The 21065-nt window shown below is 40.3% G+C and overlaps 1 protein-coding gene across 8 annotated transcripts in view; it reads right to left on the bottom strand.

The window, feature by feature from the left end:
• BACH2 (BTB domain and CNC homolog 2) overlaps positions 1-21065 on the bottom strand; it is a 351992-nt gene that overhangs the window by 142000 nt on the left and 188927 nt on the right. For all 8 annotated transcript variants that reach the window (XM_068231170.1, XM_068231163.1, XM_068231166.1 and 5 more), the window contains one exon: positions 12498-12657. In XM_068231170.1, the coding sequence (XP_068087271.1) occupies positions 12498-12530 (33 nt within the window). In that variant the 5' untranslated portion in view covers positions 12531-12657. The remainder of the gene's footprint in view (positions 1-12497; positions 12658-21065) is intronic.

Here is a 21065-nt window from a genome sequence, read left to right on the forward strand (position 1 = left end):
TTGCAAGGGACATAAAACAATTGTGGTCATCATAATCTTCACATCTATAAAAAGTGCAGCCACAAAAACACCTGACTATTTTAATGACAACTGTAGCAAGAGGTATGTGGAGGCTGCCATATTTATTTCCTTTTAAGCAATACCAGTTGCCTGGTCTATTATGCTTATCCTCTGCCTCTAATACTTTTAGCCATAGCCCCTGAACAAGGATGCAGCAGATCAGGCATTTCTGACATTATTGTCAAATCTGAAAAGATTAGACGCATGCCTGTTTCTGGTGTAATTCAGACACTACTGTAGCCTAATAGATCAGCAGGACAGCCAGGCAACTGGTATTGTTTAAAAGGAAATTAATATGGCAGCCTCCATATACCTCTCACATCAGTTGTCCTTTAAAGTGAACCTCCAGACTAAAAATCGACTCTGCAGCACTGAAAAGGCTTGGTGTTTCTTTAACAGTTTCACAGCATGAGAACTTTGTTTCTCTTATCCAAGCCTCATTTTTAGCTGCACAGAAGAAAACTGCCCGGGCAGTTTTCCCCTTAAGCTGTGCAAAGCATGATGGGATTTCTGATGTTGTTGTTCTCGTTCTGCTGTTTTGGAGCAATTTTTTTTTTTTACATTTTGAATTTGACATTTGAAGCCTAGTGTGGGAGGGGTTATCAGGACACAGGACAGTTGGAACTGTGTCTCCTGCTCCCTGTCACCTCCTTTCAACCAAAAAGATGGCTGCCCCCATGACAAAGATGGCAGCCCCCATGAATCACAAACATTTGCCTGTTCTTTTAAAACAGGGTGGGTAAGAGATTATATTACCTATCTATTCTAATTAACATAACTAATGTAACTTAATAACAGTATGTTTGTTTAGGCTGAAGTTCCCCTTTAATGTCCCTGAATAGTCTTTTCCTACTCAGAACAATTGGCCACTGGCTGGTTGCTGAACCCATCAATTTTAGATTATTGCCCAACTCTTAAAACTCTTATTACAGACTAAATTGGGTAAATACATCATATCTCTAACATCACATGACAATGTAATTATAGCAAAGTAAAACCAATCAAATCACAGAAGAGAATCACTACATTTCATTGGCAAGATGTTTTGGTCTATAGATGAACTGGATCTGTATACAAATTACTGAACTACTTCTATATGAATTCTTACCCACAGAGGATCTTTTGTACAGGTTTATACATTTTAAAGAATTTGCTATCGTTTTTCTCCCACTTGATCTCTCAGTTCCTGTAGATATATTTAACTTTAAAATGTTGGTTTCTCATGTATTTTCCATTGTTGCCTCTTCAGTGATACTGAACCTGCCCCCTCACATCTATCTGACATGTTTCCATATGCTTTAGAGTGTACAGTTCATGCATTCACTGTATTATACATACACAGAGTGTACTCCAATAATGTCTCCTGAAACTGTGGATCCAGATCAATGGAATACTGGAATGCCATAATCTGAGAGAACAAAAATGTACAAGAATCAGAAGCGTAATGCGCACTAAATTTGTAATATGCTCAGCAGCATAAAACTATTTATACAGTTCATGTCACCATATCAATAGTTGGTTGCTTCCAAAGACTTAAGGTGGCAAAACTAAATACAATTTGTAATTTTTTTTTGTAATTCAATGATTATGAAAGAGATTTATAGTCAATTGTAACTTTGAAAAACCTGACTAATGTACCACACGTGTTAAATTTTTCCTCAGTTATGAAAACTTCCAAAAAGTTGCTTGGGTATATAAAACGGTCTATAAAAAAATAAAGAAATAACAGGAAATTCAATCTCATTCCCCAAGAGGGAAAACATGAAAGCATTTGATTTTTCTGTAGAACTGATTTTTTTTTTTTTTTTTTTTATAAAACTAAACAGGAACATTGAATGTTTTATTGAATCGTGTGCTGCCACTAAAGTTCAAAACTTAATAGAATGGCACCTGTCTGCTATAGAGAGGTGCTGGTGCTACTTAACAGACTTTGGCCTTGATGTCAACTTGACTGAGCAATATGCATGGAAGTATGTACAGGTGGGCTACAGGCAAGAAATGCCAAAACAGTCAAATCCCTTGGCTGGCATCTTGTGTATGCGACTACTTAAGTGAAGCAAAAAAACAGTCTGGTCTGCGTATAATATGAAGCAATTGATTCATCTGTGACCTCCAATGGAAGCAATATTGAGTAATTTGATAGTTGGAGGTGCTCATTATTGTACTTAGAGAATTTCCAAGTACAGTAGATGTAAAAGTCTTGCTTGATTCTACTTTCCTTTGATGGTGAACAGGAAGAGTTGAAATAGTACTATGCATGTGCCATTTTCATTGTCATCCTGACTCTATTCAAACACCATTCCATGCCATACATAATTCTGTTCATCAATCCTTCAAAGATCTGCCCAGCAACATTCATAGTTCCAAAAGGAAAGATTTCTCACAGATCAAGACAAGCAACAGAGATCCGCCAATGTTAAATCACTGGATTTCAGGGACTTGCCACTTCTTTCTCAGATTTTAAGAAATCTTTGAATGTTTTAAGCTTTTTTTAACATGCTAGAAACGTATTTGCTGGATAAAAAGACATACATACTAACAAGTACTCAGTATTGCTGCTTTTGTGTTGTGCTAAGGTGCTTTGTCCTATAGAACATGGTATTTCCATCCAAAATTGTAAAGAATCCCATCTCTTTTACATGTAAGGTTGAGTATAGGTAGCTAAATATACATCAACCGTGTAAATGATGTTTCACTGGTTGAACTGATTTACAAAAAAGGATCATCCCCTTAAATCTAGGGATCCCTGCGCAAAGGTTTTATTGTAAAAGTTGGGAAATCCCGCTAGCATATTAAACTAGCACTGTGCTTTAATGTTACACATGTGTTACACAAGTTGTGATTGCTAAAGTTTAGAAAATGACAGTCTGCAAAGGATGAGGATAATAATGAAAACAGTGAAAATCTGTGGTCTGCCTTTAAGTAGGTTTCAAAACTCTCACTTCCTGCCAATGTTCTGCAAACTCATTTACATTTCTCCTTCTGAGTCACAGAGTAATCTGTAAAGCCAACAATGACTAATAAAGTCCCTAATGATAGAAACATCAAGCTTTCATTGAGTCAGAATACATTTACAAGTGATGAAAGGTGGCTTACAGGCATAGTTACTAGGATGGTGCATTGCTTGTGCACAGATGTAGTTATGACGGACGGTTTGCGGTTCATTCTGGCTCCTCAGACCGTTCCAACAAAAAAAGTTCACACTATGCCGAACCAAATCCTTTCAACCGCTGTTGTCAAAAAGAAACCTACTTTTGTGTAAAATCGGAAGTACTTTCTAGAACTAAGATACACTGAAAATGTTATTCCTAAAATTACAAAACTAAAATCAGGTTTTGGACAAATCACTTTGTTCCTAACAAGCGGCGAAGATGATTTGTTGGCATAGATCTATTCTTAACTACCTTTATATCAGAACTATAAGTAATTTTCAACATTTATCTTACAAATATAACAGACATATTGGTAAGTGATTGCAATGGACCTTAACTCTTGCACAGGACAGAAAGAAAACATACAGAAATGCACCCTGTATGTACAGTGGTTTGCAAAAGTGTTTGGCCCCCTTGAAGTTTTCCACATTTCGTCATATTACTGCCACAAACATGAATCAATTTTATTGGAATTTCACGTGAAAGACCAATACAAAGTGGTGTACACGTAAGAAGCGGAACGCAAATCATACATGAATGATTCGAAACATTTAAAAAAAAAAAATAACTGCAAAGTGGGTTGTGCGCAATTATTCAGCCCCCTGAGTCAATACTTTGTAGAACCACCTTTTGCTGCAATTACAGCTGCCAGCCTTTTAGGGTATGTCTCTACCAGCTTTGCACATCTAGAGACGGAAATCCTTGCCCATTCTTCTTTGCAAAACAGCTCCAGCTCAGTCAGATTAGATGGACAGCGTTTGTGAACAGCAGTTTTCAGATCTTGCCACAGATTCTCGATTGGATTTAGATCTGGACTTTGACTGTGCCATTCTAAGACATAGATATGTTTTGTTTTAAACCATTCCATTGTTGCCCTGGCTTTATATTTAGGGTCGTCATCCTGCTGGAAGGCGAACCTCCGCCCCAGTCTCAAGTCTTTTACAGACTCCAGGAGGTTTTCTTCCAAGATTGCCCTGTATTTGGCTCCATCCATCTTCCCATCAACTCTGACCAGCTTTCCTGTACCTGCTGAAGAGAAGCACCCCCAGAGTATGATGCTGCCACCACCATATTTGACAGTGGGGATGGTGTGTTCAGAGTGATGTGCAGTGTTAGTTTTCTGCCACACATAGCGTTTTGCATTTTGGCCAAAAAGTTCAATTTTGGTCTCATCTGACCAGAGCACCTTCTTCCACATGTTTGGTGTGCCCCCCACATGGCTTGTGGCAAACTGCAAACAGGACTTATGCTTTTTTGTTGTTTCTTCTTGCCACTCTTCCATAAAGGCCAACTTTGTGCAGTGCACTACTAATAGTTGTTCTATGGACAGATTCCCCCCACCTGAGCTGTAGATCTCTGCAGCTTGTCCAGAGTCTCCATGGGCCTCTTGACTACATTTGTGATCAGCGCTCTCCTTGTTCAGCCTGTGAGTTTAGGTGGACGGCCTTGTCTTGGTAGGTTTACAGTTGTGCCATACTCCTTCCATTTCTGAATGATCGCTTGAACAGTGCTCTGTGGGATGTTCAAGGCTTTGGAAATCTTTTTGTAGCCCAAGCCTGCTTTAAATTTCTCAATAACTTTATCCCTGACCTGTCTGGTTTGTTCTTTGGACTTCATGGTGTTATTGCTCCCAATATTCTCTTAGACAACCTCTGAGACTGTCACAGAGCAGCTGTATTTGTACTGACATAAGATTGCACACAGGTGCACTCGATTTAGTCATTAGCACTCATCAGGCAATGTCTATGGGCAACTGACTGCACTCAGACTAAAGGGGGCTGAATAATTACGCACACCCCACTTTGCAGTTATTTATTTGTAAAAAATGTTTGGAATCCTGTATGATTTGCGATCTACTTCTCACGTGTACACCACTTTGTATTGGTCTTTCACGTGGAATTCCAATAAAATTGATTCATGTTTTTGGCAGTAATATGACAAAATGTGGAAAACTTCAAGGGGGCCGAATACTTTTGCAAACCACTGTATTTAGCCTGTTGAATTCCCCCTCATCTGTGACTCAACACAACTGTAATTTGATCTCTCAGCTGTGTCAGCTGGCTGCCTCGGCAGAGCAGCTAATTTGTAAACAAACGATGTTCTGTCTCCATAAAAGCAGGGAGTAGACACTACAGATTTATTGCAGGATTTTTTTCTCTAAAGGTCATTATGCTGATGCTTATCTTTTAAAGAGGAAGATTATGATTTCAGATCTGTTTTAAGCTGGAACACCACCCAGCACACTATCTGCATGAAGTTTATTCGCTCTTCCAGTTTCTGTGAATTTCCTCTGGGTGTTTTGGTCTCTTCACGCAATATTTAAGAGCCCGTTTTCACTAGCGCGAATCCGCATGCAGATAACGCATGCGGATTTGCATAGGCAATACAAGTGGATGGGACTGTTTCCACTTGTCAGTTTTCATTTGCGTTTTTCTGTGCAGGATTTTTCTGCACGGTAGACCCTGCATCATTCGCCTGCGTGTGGAATGCAGGCGAATCGCAAGCAATGTATTTAATTGGGAAATCGCATGCGTTTTTTGCATGCGTTATTTCCCGCGATTTCACATTGAAAGTAATGTAAATTGACACAGGCAGTGACATGGTTAAAATCGCATATACCCTGCCTATGCGAAATCACGGCAAAAACCGCATGCGGAATCGCATCCGCATGCGATTTTGTCAGCGTGGGTATGCGGCAATTCCGCACCGCAATAGTGGAAACGGGCCCTAAACCTACTATAATGAGCTTAGATATTCGCGAACATCCAGTCACACTATAGGCCATATGCAATTCACTTTTACACCTGAACTTTTTGTTCAAGGTGAGATTTTCACAACTTGGAAATAAAATGCCTTTTAAACCACCAGCAAGCAAGAAAATACTCAAAATAGTTTTAGTAATACTTTTTCACCTACTTTTTGGTACTTTTTCCATTACAAAGTGCTAAAAAGTTATTTAAAATCAAAGATGAAAAATTATCTCCTAGGAGAAAACTCAGGAGAAAAAGTGAGTTGCATATGACCCAATGTGCGCAGCACAAATATACTTCGTTGTACATTTTATGGACTTTGATATGTGAGTAGCTATATTAAAGAAGTTCCCAGTTCTTTCAATTTTATTATTTTTCACAAACAGTTTTTTTAACCACTTGCCGACCGCACGCTTATACCGTGCGTCTGCAAAGTGGCAGCTGCAGGACCAGCGACGCAGTACTGCGTCACCAGCTGCAGGCTGATTAATCAGGAAGCAGCCGCTCACGCGAGCGGCTGCTTCCTGTCAAATCACGGCGGGGGGCTCCGTGAATAGCCTGCGGGCCGCCGATGGCGGCTCGCAGGCTAAATGTAAACACAAGCGGAAATAATCCGCTTTGTTTACATTGTACGGCGCTGCTGCGCAGCAGCGCCGTAAGGCAGATCGGCGATCCCCGGCCAATCAGCGGCCGGGGATCGCCGCCATGTGACAGGGGACGTCCTGTCACTGGCTGCACAGGACGGATAGCGTCCTGTGCAGCCCGGATCTCCGGGGAAGGGAGGTAGGAGAGGGAGGGGGAGAATGTCGCCGCGGAGGGGGGCTTTGAGGTGCCCCCCCCCCCCCCCCGCAACATGCCTGCACGCAGACGCGATCAGACCCCCCCCTCACATTATCCCCATAGGGGGGAAAAAAGGGGGGCGATCTGATCGCTCTGCGTGCACCCTGATCTGTGCTGGGGGCTGCAGAGCCCACCCAGCACAGATCACATAATACAACGCTGGTCCTTAAGGGGGGGGGTAAAGGGTGGGTCCTCAAGTGGTTAATAAAAGGTATACTCCGAGGCCTTTAACTTTTTGTCACCCATGTACACTGATATTGCCCAAGACTGTAGAGCTGGCAAATGTGGCGCTCCGGTGCCTAAATAATAAAAGCCCACATAGTATTTGCCATCATGGGGTAATTTTCAAGGTGGTGGGAGAATTCCTTCTCCTGCAAATCATCCTTGTTTGACATTAAAATAGTTTGGAAATACTATTTGGTTTTGAAGAGATAGATAGGAGGTGACCTAATTGACAAGTATCATAACATTACATGTAACATGCACATCCAAAGGCAATATAATAACCTGGTAAAAGCCTGTTTCCCAAGATTTGTTCAAGGGACAAGAGAACATGGACTACGAATGGATGAAACAAAATTTGACCACGTGTTTGGAAAGGGGTTTTCCACAGTAATGGTGGTAAAGATGTGGAATAATAACTTTCCATAGGAAGTAGTGATGGCAATCCGATATTTGCATTTAAAAGAAGCTTGGATGTCTTCCTTGCTTGGAAGCTATCCACAGCTACGATTGCTAGGTGAGGGAAGGCGATACCTTGATCCAATTCAGGAAGACCGCTTTTATGGCTCAAGAGGCTGAAATAGAGGGGTGCATTTTTTTTCAACCTAGTTAACTGTGTAACTTTACAATAGAATTTGTAGTAGCCTCCTACTTAAGCTTTCAACTATGAAGGTGATGGGGAGCTGTACTTACACCAACAGGAACTGTATTCAGATATCTTGGCAATGAGATTTTAATATTAACACATTTTAAAGACAAACTGAACTTCCAATAGAAAGGAATGCATCAAACAATGTTGAATTAATTATGCAACTAGGAAAAAAGTTCAGATGTTAGCATAACAAATTAATAAAAGAAAGCAACAACTTTCAATTAATCAGGATGGTGGTAAAAAGTACTACACATTATGTATTGTTTATGCAAATTGTTCAGTGGACTGTGATGATAAAGGTGTGTCCATGCAGACATCCAATCTTGATTGGCCAATTTTACCACATTTATGTAGTGTAAGCATCACTCAACATATTTTGAATACTTTAAACAGATTTTTACCACCAGGCCACGGGAACAGCCATGGGGAGCTCCTTCGCACCCTCATATGCAAACCTAGCAATGGGATATTTAGAATTACTCAAATTTCATGATCATAATCCTTTTTCCAAAAACATCATTCTCTATCGAAGGTATATTGACGACCTCATACTAATTTGGAAAGGGGAACATGCCCTCATACCCAACTTCCTAGAATATCTCAACAACAATCCAGCAGGCCTTACATTCACCAGTCAACACCACTCCACATCCATAGAGTTCCTGGATTTGGTACTCTATATACAAGATACAACCATCCAAACCAAAACACACTTCAAAACAGTAGATTCGAACAATTTTATACACTTTAATAGTTTTCACCACCGCCCATGGACCACCAACAAACCCTATTGCCAATATCGGAGAATTTTCCGTAATTGTACAAACCCAGCCATGTTTCATACTCAGTCAAGGGTCCTAACAAAAAAATTTTTAGAACGAGGGTACCCAAAGAAACTTATTCAGGATGCCAAACAAAAAGCCACAATCACTCACGGTACCAATGGGACCCTCCATGGGTCTCCGGATCATCCGGTTTTTCCACGATTCATCACAGGGTACAGTACCCAACATACACAAATCCGTTCTATTTTAAAACACAGATGGGAAATATTATCACAAGACCCATACTTGAGACCCACCCTGCCCAAAGATCCCCTCTTGACATTTAGAAGAGCCCCCAACCTACGTGGTCTTTTGGCCCCCAGCAAATTTAGATCCGTATCCACGTTCAATACACCCCACACAAACCCCATAACTCCCGGCTCGTCTTCATGCAACCATCCACGTTGCACAGCTTGTCAGTTCATAAACACTACAGAAGAATTCCAGTCCAATTCCACAAATGTGTCCTTTCACATCAAACACAAACTTAACTGTTTATCAAAAAACGTCATATATCTCATCTCCTGCCCCTGCAAAGTACAGTATGTAGGACGCACTACGCAACTGGTTAGGGACAGGATTGGACAACACAAAAGAAACATCGTCAAAAAGTTTCCCTCACATAGTGTATCCAAACACTACAGTACCCACCACAATGGAGACCCCAAATCCCTCAGGGTCACGCTCATCGAGCAGATACAGAACACGAATATTTCTGAGGTGATACGGACAAGAGAAATGTACTGGATCCAGACACTGAGAACCCTTGCTCCAGAGGGGTTAAACGAAGTGCTGGAAAAACTATACTAAATTATTAGGCCTTAACGTCTTCATTCTAGTCCTCTCTTTTATATCTCTTTATAAAAAAATTCCTTTGATCAATTTTTTAATGAAATGTCTTCGTTTTTACCTCACAATGTGTTTTTTAAGTCTTTGATGACTCATCTCGCTATAGGAACTTAGTGGATTGTGAAGTCTCTAATGGCTCAATTTTACATGTTATATACAGTTTGTACGATTTTTCATTTTATATTTTATACTGCGTAGTTTGCACTTCAATACCTATCTTGGAGGGAACCTCCCTCATCTTCCAGATCATTTAAGCTATATACATTCTGTATGATTATTATTGTAATTTTTATACTGTACATTCTGCACATCAATACCTATTTTGGAGTTTTCCACATCATATAAGGAATCACGATGACATCATAGATAATTAATTAATAACATCTAGAAGAACTACTCACAGGTATTAATATCTAATACATGGAAAGAATGCTCTTTCCCTGGAGTAAACACAGTACCTTATGTTTGACCATTGTTCTAACACAAGTGCAATACAATCTCGAACCAGCGGATGGCAGCAGAACACCAAGAGTGCTACTGTAGTATACTGTTACTACAGCGATATAGGCTGCTTGTAACCATACAATTGACTATTCTGTTCCGGCCATACATATACTCCCCTTAGCCCTTAATTAGAAGCTGCTTGCTTCCATCCTGCATTAGTTTTTACTTTTATTTTTACTTTTACCCCCTTTCGAGTAAGTAGGGCAAGTTGCCCTCACCAATGATGGTGACGACGGCGCCTCTCCTTGCCTAAACGCATGCGCCGCCGCCCACACACACATACACCCGCCCACTTTACTCTCCATACTATGACATCTGCTTACAGGCGCCGCCGCCTGCACACGCACCCGCCCACATCACGACGCGCACGCATGCTGCGTAACTGCGTCCAGTTGAAGCGTCTTCATGCGGCCCTGACTTATGTACTTATGACACATGGTGCTGCCCATGCGTCAGATCCGTTTCCGGTCCCCAAACCCGCTCGGCGGGATTTCCAGCGTCTGACCATTCAATAAAATGATCCAAGGAGAGCGCACTCATACTACAGAGGCGCTCAAATTCATAATTGACCTACAACTGGTAAGTGTTACCGATTTTTACACTAATACTTTCACATGCCGCCGTGCATGGACTATTGGGACTATTGTGCCTTACTAGTTACTGACTATATACATATATACAAACGTTTTTCACCACAGGGTGGTTGGACATTGTCTCTATCATGCGAGCTTACTATGTCACATAGATAGTTTTTCTTTATACATGTTATAACTAATTACCCATGTAACTAGATGGAAGTTAGTTAGAACAATTAAAAGGGTGATATGAAAAATTGTGATGAAAACATTTGAGTACCTCCTAGCATTGTTTTTTGTTTTCTTTCTTTCCCCCCAGTGTTCTCCTACCTTAGATTGCCTGATGAAGCGGGATGTGTGCCCGTGAAACGCGTTGCATTATTTTTTGGAGACCAATAAATATATGTTTGTCATTTGCGGCTTGCATTTAGCCTGGTCATTTTTTTGAGAGTGGTGGTTCCACCCACCCCCTCATTTTAAACGGTTTTTAATTTATCTTATCCTATTTTGGCGCCTCTATTTTTTACTCTGTATATCTTGTCCACCCCAGGTGGAGGGGTATATCCCCATTTTCTTACTATAGAGAGCGACTTTTTATGCCTGAGTGGGGTCAGGTAGATAATTCTCCCCACCTGTCATTTCAGTGGTCGCCTGCGTGGTGACCCATATTTGTGAGTATATTCTCATTCAAATTACTTATTCCATATTGGTAAAACATACTACACTAGATACGGCTCTCGGTTTTTGTTTCCTGTCTTTCAAGCACTTTAAACAGAATGTATAAGTAAGACTACATAGAAGTGATAACATTGGCCATCAAGAGTGCATTATGTACACACCTCAAGTGTTAGCTTTAGGGCCAGTTTTCTCTATATCCGAATATGTGGCATTTCCCTGCATGAGTGCCGGAAAGCGCAATTTCTACCTATTAAAGGGAACCAGAGAGGAATGGTGCTAAAAAAAAACAAAAAAAAAAAAAACCGAACAAGCTTTTATACATACCTGGGGCTTCTTCCAGCCCCATAAGCCTGGATCGCTCCCACGCCGCCATCCCCCGCTTCCTGGATCGACGGTACCGGGTCCCCTCACTTCCGGTGGATGCGGCCAATTGTCCGCATCACAGGGGCTCCCTCCATACCAGTACGCATGCGGCTGCGCAGTAAGCAGCCTCACGTGTACGTATATGGAGGGAGCCCCGTGTGATGCAGACAATTGTCTGCGTCTGCTGTCCATGATGGGACCCGGTACTGGCGGATCCAGGCAGCAAAGGACGGCAGCGTGGGAGCGATCCGTGCGTATGGGGCTGGACGAAGCCCCAGGTATGTATAGAATCTTATTCCTGGGGCCTCTGGTTCCCTTTAAGACACCATACATTCTGAATGCAGACGTGATTCTAGATGGCATGCAGCAGTTTTTCGTAGCAAACATCTGAATTCCTATAGCCTATGCAAATCTGCTGTGGCTTCATAGTAGCACAGGTGCAGTGTCTGATTCGGAAATGGGCATGGCACCTAGTGGAAATAGCACCATATATATATGCATAACATGCGTTTACAGATCTATACACATACACACACGTTCATGTCCTCGCTTGTTCATATGGTTTTCCAAATGTGATCTGAACCAGCCACAGAATATTGGTAATGGTTTCATTGGCATCATTGGGACAATTACAACAGTAAGTTTCAAAACCTTAAAGGGGAACTGAAGGAAGAGGTATATGGAGGCTGCCATGTTTATTTCCTTTTAAGCAATACCAGATGCCTGGCAGCCCTGCTGATCCTCTGCCTTTAATACTATTAGCCATAGCCCCTGAACAAGCATACAGCAGATAAGATGTTTCAGACTTTAAAGTCAGATCTGACAAGACTAGCTGCATGCTTGTTTCTGGTGTTATTCAGATACTACTGCAGAGAAATAGACCAGCAGGGCTGCCAGTCAACTGGTATTGAGTAAAAGGAAATAAATATGGCAGCCTCCGTATACCTTTTACTTCAGTTCCTCTTTAAGGCCAAAAAAAAAAAAAACTCATAACAATGTGGTACAGTTCAAGGTAAAGAACAACTTACCTTTAAATGATGCCTCTCTTTGTTAATATACATTTTCTAGAAATCACAGAAAAGCTATTCATGTGACAGTCTGTCTTCATGCTGATTAACACTGTTGAAGGTCATTGTTGGCACATGGAAGACTTTGTGTTAATGTCTGGATAAGATACTCCTGCAACATCTACAAGAAAAGAAAATGGTTTATAGCATGACTGAAAAGTTTTATTTATTTCTTTTATTTCTTGTTTTATTTCTTGAAAACTGAACGTCAGTGATGCATGATGCATGTTGACTACAAGTTGGTCAAGCATTTTACAGCACGTCACATTCTTATCCCACAACTGCAAGGCTTTGGGTGGTAATGCACTCCATGCAAAGCTGAAGCTGTAGAAATGTATACAAACGCATAAACAAAAATAAAAATACAAACTAGCTCAAGGCACCACTAGAGCCAGCCTAATACTGGAGGTAAAAGTAGTAATAGACCAGGTGAATACTATTCAGGTGATCAAGTTTAGGTTGACACTGTGAGAATTTCAGTGGCAATAGCATTAGATTAAAGGGGCTGGGGTAGTAATTGGCCTTTATGGGCATTGCTGGACATTTTGCTGGTACTGGTACTGCCTTGTTGCAGGGGGGAGAGCCAAAACATTATGGCTGCCAGAAGGATTTGCACCTAATTCAGGAATCCTTAGATATAGATGTTGTTTATACCAGGGCAGCTGTTCTGCACATTTGTGAATTAAAGATCATGGTGCAATGGCATATTCAGTAAAGGGGAAAACTGGTTCTGTTTCTAAAGTTCCATTAGACCTTAATTTGGACATGCAGGTGCAATTCTTTCCTACAGTATTCAATGTGATGAAATAACAGAAGATATCTCTGCCTACTCATTACAGATATGTAGTTATAGCTTGTTGCAAGATCACAGGTGTTCAGCTAAAGAGAATGGTGACTCATTTAGTAACATTAAAAACAGTCACACTACCCAGCAGATGACTCTTGCTATAGTAGTGTATGTAGAGTTCATGGTATTATTGTTGACTACTCTTTTGGAAAGATACTATCATTTACATGTATCTATTTTAAACAGTATTTTATATATTTAAATATTTCCATGTACGTCTTAGTCACAAAGTAAGTAAAACCCCATTTTTTTAAGTTTGATTTTTTTTTTCTTTTTTTAATTGAATGTAAGGATCTCAAAAGAATCATTCATAACCTACTATGTTTTTTGGTCCCGAAGCAAGCCCTGAGCTACAATAACATAATGACAAACATGCAACTTTGCAGATGTGCTTTGAGCCATTTCTCCCCCCCCCCCCCCCCCCCCGTTTATGTATAGGTTGAACAAAACAAATCACAAAAATGTTCTTGTAAAACATGCCCACAGACACCATCTGATAGTTTTCTATGCTTTAACGATATGACCATTGAAAGAGGTTTTCTGCCACACATATTTTCCATATAACAGAGAGGGATGTTTTATTTGTGAGAAAGCGCTCCATCATCAATTAAGATTACCAGCCTGATGCACTTTTTCCCAGCATTCATAAGGGCTGCTTCTTCAGAGGCAAGAAAACAAACTTGCAGTAACGTACCCATGACAAGGAGTTAATATAAAACAAGGTTCGTGCACTATGGTCACACCAACAGTAAGTCGAGAGTAACTCCAAATCATAAAATTCTGTGCGTGTAAAAGCACTGAGTATGTTCCTGAAATAGTCAATAACATAAAGGACCTCCCAAGCATTCCCGGTGTGTGCGTACCTCTGCTGCTAATGTCGTTGGTCATGTGCCACCACATAATATGCATTTATGTCATAACTACATGCTGTGCCATGAGCTCAACATTTTTATTTATTACAATGCATTCTGATTCACTAAAAGCTTTTGAAATGCAGTAGAAAAATACACATTGAATTTACAAAAACAATGCAAAAATAAACACATATGTACACTTCTTCATAACATCTAATTGAAAGTTCACACTCTACTTTTGAGATGTAGTTATAAATATATGCTAGGGGCAAAAAAAAAAAAAATCACAAATGCCTGTGTTCACAAACTCATAGACTTCTTGTAATGATCAGTGGTGTATCTGATGATCAGAACGAACGAGCTCTATCAGCACAATAGTCAGTATTTTATTCAGAGTGTGATCACACGTGTTTTAAGTACACAGTAGAAACAGGAGTACTCCTAAGTGATAGCACTTGGTGGCTGGGGCTATCACCAAACAGAAAATGGTCGTACAAGCGAGGTCGGTAACAGGTTGGTCAGGCAGCTGTACAGAAACGTCAGGCAAAATCGTAGTCGTAAAACAAGCCGAGGTCGGCAGCAGATCAGATGGGCAAAGGTACAGAATCAGGAGGCTAAATCAGAGTAAGAGTTCAGGCTAGAGTCGGCAACAGATCAGATTGGCAGAGGTACAGAATCGGAAAGCAGAGAGTAGTCAAAGGTTCAGGCAAGGTTCATACACAATAATATCAATACAGTAATAATAATAATATCCTAAGCTAAGTGCGAATCCCCGGGGTCCTGCCGGTTCAAACACACACAGATCTGACTAGGTCTGAGAGCTTTCACTGCAAAGTTTCAGCAACAACAGACAATGAGCTACTGAAAGCTCTGAACTTAAATACAAACAGATGATCCAAATGACCTGCCCTAGGCGAGCCAACCAATCAGCATTGTGGAAGCAGCGGCCGTGGTCAGCTGACCAGCATGTCAGCTGACTCGCCTCCTTAGTGCATAAAGATCACGCCGCCTGTCGCACGCGCATGCTAACCTATGCCGGTGTAATAAAGAGAGGCCCGGCCTGCCGGAGGGAGCGAGCAAAGCTTGGGGCGATGCGGCCGCGGACAAGGTGACGTCAGACGCGGAAGCGGCGATGCCGCTTCCCGCAGCAGAGGTAACTACACCATCTCTGACACTTAACTGAAACACAAGATGTAATAAGTGTATAGCTAACAAATATAATGTATTAGTGTACAAAACATTAGCATAGTCACAGCATTCATCAAGGGTTGTGACTGGTGCTAATGCCTCTTCGTACAGTATAGTATATATACTGACTGGCAGAATAATCAGAATGTAATTGTTTTTTCTGCCTTCTTGTGGGATGAATGTTAGCTGATAAATAAACTCATGTTTAGAGGTAAACATTGCTGTTATGAATAGTCAAACCAATAAACTAGATAATAGGTATTTAAGATATCACAACAAAATCCCTCAGGACATAGGAAAAAAATATTGGCTCCAATGGGAAGAGATTACAGATTTCCAATAAGTGTGGGGTAGTTTGTTTAGCACAGTAATAGTTATGAAAGTGATTAAGACAAGCTATATACTGTTCTGAATCCTATAACCTATTCTATCCTTGCTGGCATTGGTACATACAGAATATCCCTTGCATCTGCTGTCCAAGTCTCCAAGACTAACTGCAACGTAAACACATTAACCACTAGCCGCCTCAGCAGCAGCATATGTACGCCCCACGTTTGCTTTCTTACTGCCTCAGGGGCACATTCATTTGTGCGCGCCATCGACCCTCACCTCCGTACGCTATACTAGTACACTGACCAATGGAATGCCATAGCCATTAATAAAACGAAAGTAACATATACAGGCGTTACTTCCTGTTAGCGTAACAACAGTATGCACAGGAAGATAACGTGGGGGACATCTTGTGGCCAAATATTGTCTACCCAACTCTCCCATAGTTACCAAAATAAAACATTTGCATATATATAGCTATATAGAAAAAGAAAAAAAAAACAAATAGTTACCCTAGGGACTGTTATATTTACAAATAGGGGCTTGTAATTAGTGACGAATGTAAAATGGAATAAATACACCTTTATTTCCAGATAAAATATTGTCGCAATACATTGTACTAGAGAAATATTTCAAACGTTGTAATAACCGGGACAAATAAAATAGGTGGGTTTTAATTACAGTAGCATGTATTCTTTACATGGGTAGCTGAAAACTGAGAAATAATGATTTTTTTCTATTTTTTCCTTACTATTCCCATTAAAATGCATTTAGCATGAAATAATTCAAAACATACTAAAATTGGTAGTGAAAAAACAAGGTATAGATCATTATTTCCTTGTGATTAGTAGTGATGAAGTTAGTGGAGAATGAAAGTGAGGAGCGCTACAAGCTGAAAATTGCTCCGGCCCACAAGGGGAAAATCCCCTTAGTGGTGAAGTGATTAAACAGAATTGAAGAGTTTACATAGTGTGTGACTGCCCCACTGGGAGTCTGGCGTGCAATAGCCTCTTACAAGTACACAGACAAACAGCCTGGGGACACAGTTTTAAGGCATCACTGCCATTAACTTATTTATTGCTAAATTACCCAGACTCTTTCACACAGGTATTTGATTTCATTTAAAACAACATACTTCAGCTAAATAAGGGCGAGTGTTTTCCTTGCAGTACTGAAATAAAGAATAAAATGATCAATAAAACTTGGCATGTTGACATTTTAAGCAGTTAATCAACTGGTGTTCACCTAATAATCCTGCTATTGAGTATTTTACTTTCATCTTGCACAGCAGCGCACTTTTCAAACCCTCTGTGGAATCATTGATGGCAGCAGGTCTGTGTATGCAACACCCAACAGCAGAAAAGATTTCCCTCAGCGTTACGCCACACACAAACTGTTTTGTTTGGTTCTTTCCCTTTGCGGCGCCACAAGCTGAAAACTTAATTAATCAGATCCTGTAGTGAAGGCACATGGCATAACTGCAATGATATTCAGGAGCTGCAGGGAGCGCTACTATACACATGCAGTTGTGCTACCGAATCAATTACAGGCTTGTTTTGGATACGCAAGAATAAAGTCAAAACACATGCATCAGTATTCATAAGTCTGTTGAGGTGAACGACCTAATGAATGCACTACTTTTAATGGATGAGAACCGTTCGAACCCCTGGTCAGCTGTAAGAGCTGTAAAAGAATAACACTCACACTGTGACTGCATAACAGTACAACCCACAAATTGTTGACATACCTAGAAAGTTTAAAAAAAGATCTTCACTCGCAAGCATAACATACAGAGAAGTTATTCTTTGATTATTTCTTAAAATATTCCAAATCGCAGTATAGTACTTTCAATCAGGTAGCAATTGTAGCTGAGGCAAACAATGAACAGTTACAAGAAAATATAAAATTGTTTTGCAAAAGTCACTGGAGAGGTAGTGAGAGAGTTTTTTTTTTCTCCACATCTAAAAAGGTGGTGGAAAAAGTTATTTGTTCTATTTTACTGAACAGAAAAGACCATAAGTAGCGATAACATCTGTCAGAGGTCCCTGTACTACTAAATGGCAAGAATTCCACCCATCAGGGGGCTCTCATTCACTCATCTGAAAGAACATGCTCGCCTGCTACCATCCCCTTCCCCTAGTCGCTGTGGTCTTCCTGCTGGTTCTGTAAGAACCCTGCTTTCACCTATCCCAGCCTGCTTCTTTGTGTGAAATGCTTTATTGTCTTGCCTGTTCTATGCAGATTCATTTCATGCATTGGAATGTTCTCGCTAATGATTCACCCTACTTCCTGGATAGATAGTGTAATGGCTGGATAGTGTAATGGCTAAAGGCTCCGCCTCTGATACAGGAGACCTGGGTTTAAATCTCAGCTCTTCCTGTCCAGTAAGACAGCACCTATTCGGTAGGAGACCTTGGGCAAGACTCCCTAAAACTGCTACTGCCTATAGAGTACGCCCTAGTGGCTGCAGCTCTGGCGCTTTGAGTCCATCAGGAGAAAAGCGCAATATACAGTAAATGTTATTTGTCTTTGTCTTTCCCCTTAAGTGAAATTAAAACTCAAATGATATACTTAATGTTTTAAATAATTTACGCCTCAAACTGTTAATGCTGTTCATTGTCTTCTGGGTCCCTCCTGATCCCAGTAATACTCATTTTAAATAATCCAATTGAACGTGGTGTGCAGGAAGGGCCTGTGGACAAGCACATTTAAACTGAGCGTGCACGAGTTCTGAATTGAGCATTTCCAGTAAAACGGTAATGGTAATGCACAAAATTATTAAGTGCACAAGCTCTTCCTTTCATTTGGCATGCGTGGTTTGGAACCTGTACATGCTCAATTCAGATGTCCTTGTTCAAAGCCTGATGAACGGAGATCCTGTGAACAGAAAGCTTCCTGGAACTAACAACAAAAGGGACTCCAAAAACAGGGGCCAGCAGGAAGGAGTAAGTGCTCTTGCCTACCAAGGTTTTTATTTCACTGTTCCAGCCCATTTTAGGCGTGCTTTAAGTCTTCTAAATATCAGATCAGCCAAGAGCAAGATGGAGGAAGAGTCAACATTTTTGTACAGGTGGAGAAACCAGACTATTGAGTCGTGTGGAATACACTGCCATAAAAATAAACAGTTACAATGTTTCCTATGACTCTAAACAGTTCTGTGTATTATTTTTTATATCTGTATTTCACTGGATGTGGAATTTCATTAATGTTACAGTTTTTTTTCTGTGCCCAAATACGCAAACTTTTACTAGCGTATATTTACTTCAATAAAGATTTCAACAGAGTACTGAGAACTTTATGAGATCTCTGGCAGAACAATATAGGAATGCACTGGCAGTGTTGGAGGAGAATGCCATAAACTAAGTTTATATTTGGATCCCCAAAGTAAGGAAGTCAGGCAGAGTGTTCAACACACCAACATCCACCAGTTGAATTGTGGATGGACTTTGCAGAAACTTAGTGAAACTTTGGTTTAGACTTAGAAAGGTTTACCAAGGCAAGAGAAAACTGGCAAACATTGGAAAACTTAAACTGACCCTGTAATGAGAGGGATATGGGAGCTTCCACGTTTATTTCCTTTTAAACGATGGCAGATGCCCGACAGTCAGGCTGATCTTTTTGGTTTTAATACTGTCTGTATCACACATGAAACAAAGCATGCAGGCAGCATTGTCAGACTTCTTAAAACTCTTGATCTTGTTTTAAGTCAGTAGCTCAAAGTACTAGAAACACAAGTTTAGCAAGATAACCAGGCAACATCTATTGTTCATAGGCAATACATATAGCAGTCTCCATATCCATCTCACTACACTGTCACTTTATTGAAAAAAAATCCATAATGCATTACATATATATCCCATTCAATTGTGGATCCTTTTTTCATTGCTTATAATCCAGTTTGAAAAGTTAGCAAATATAGCATTTTGTGTACCTGAAAACCGTGTATTTTATGAGTATAAGGCTAAGTTCACAGTGGGACATTGCAAAGCTGCATTAAAAATTTACCGCACTGCAATAAAAAGTTTATGCAACGTTCACAGTGCAATGTTAAGGCCCATACACACGTCGGATTTCCGCGGACGGGTCGTTTGAACGTCCCGTCCTTCGCCCGCTAAATCGGGCGTGTGTACAGGCTGTCGTTCGCTTGATAAGGGCGAGTTTGAGTCAAACTCACCCTTATCAAGCGAACGACAGCCTGTACACACGCCCGATTTAGCGGGCGAACGACGGAACGTTCAAACGACCCGTCGTTCGCGGAAATCCGACGTGTGTATGGGCCTTAAGCGTTGCACTTTCAAACTGAGTTTCTACAGCTCCTGCTAAGTCAAGATAAGAAGAATCTCTCAAGCAGTATCCTGTTCTATTTTTTCAGGGTTTTTTTTTATTTTTTTTTTAGGTGACAGTATAATCTTTGTCTCTGTCAAAGTATCTTTGCCTCTGGTGATGTTTCATACAAATACCAAGGCAATAGCTGGAATGCTGACTAGAGACAGTTTGCATAATATTCACAATATTTGTAGTTTATAACTTTAGGACAAAAATGTTACATGGTTTAAAAATGTGGTTTATATTCAGTGCCCAGTCCATATGGAATTATCCTTTATGTGATTCAGCAAACTTGGCATGTATTTTATTTTCAATAGCCTGCTATTATCGTAGGTAGTAAAGTCTGCAACCCTAGCTTGAGCCATAATTTAGCTAGTAAAATAGTTGTTCAACGACAGTTGTAGGGCTTCCACTTTACTAATTTTGTAACTCCTTATGGAGACCTATATACTACTCCCCATTAGGACCCAGGTTTGGGTTGCAAACTCTGATAGACAACCTGACTTTTAGTTCAGTAACCCCCCAAGAAAAAAAATAAATCCAACCCAAAAAATCAGCAAGTCTCACTTTTTTTTATTTCTCTTCAAGAAGTTTTCAAAAATGTATTTGAAAGTGATTTTCCCAGCTAATATACAATATGATTAGCTATTTTTTAACTTTTTAAACCTTGTATTTATTGAAAGCCTCAGTAAGCTCCTGTTCCAAACATTTCACAGGTGTTTGTTCTGTTATCAGCCATTCCAGGATACATGTATTTTACTTCCATGTTATTTTATTTCCCAGAATCCAAGATCAATAGAAAGCAAAGAAAGGTATTTGTAATATATAAAGTAGCGTATCAGAAAGGAGAGGCTACCATCAAAGGTAAGTAGAAGTAAGACCATGCTACCAGCAATTTCATCTATATTAATACATCTATATTAATCATCAAAACATTAGTATCTGTATAGGAAAGGATTAGCATGGTCAAATGTAATGCTGCCA

Source organism: Hyperolius riggenbachi, chromosome 4 (genome assembly GCF_040937935.1).
Source record: "Hyperolius riggenbachi isolate aHypRig1 chromosome 4, aHypRig1.pri, whole genome shotgun sequence".
Classification (NCBI taxonomy): domain Eukaryota; kingdom Metazoa; phylum Chordata; class Amphibia; order Anura; family Hyperoliidae; genus Hyperolius; species Hyperolius riggenbachi.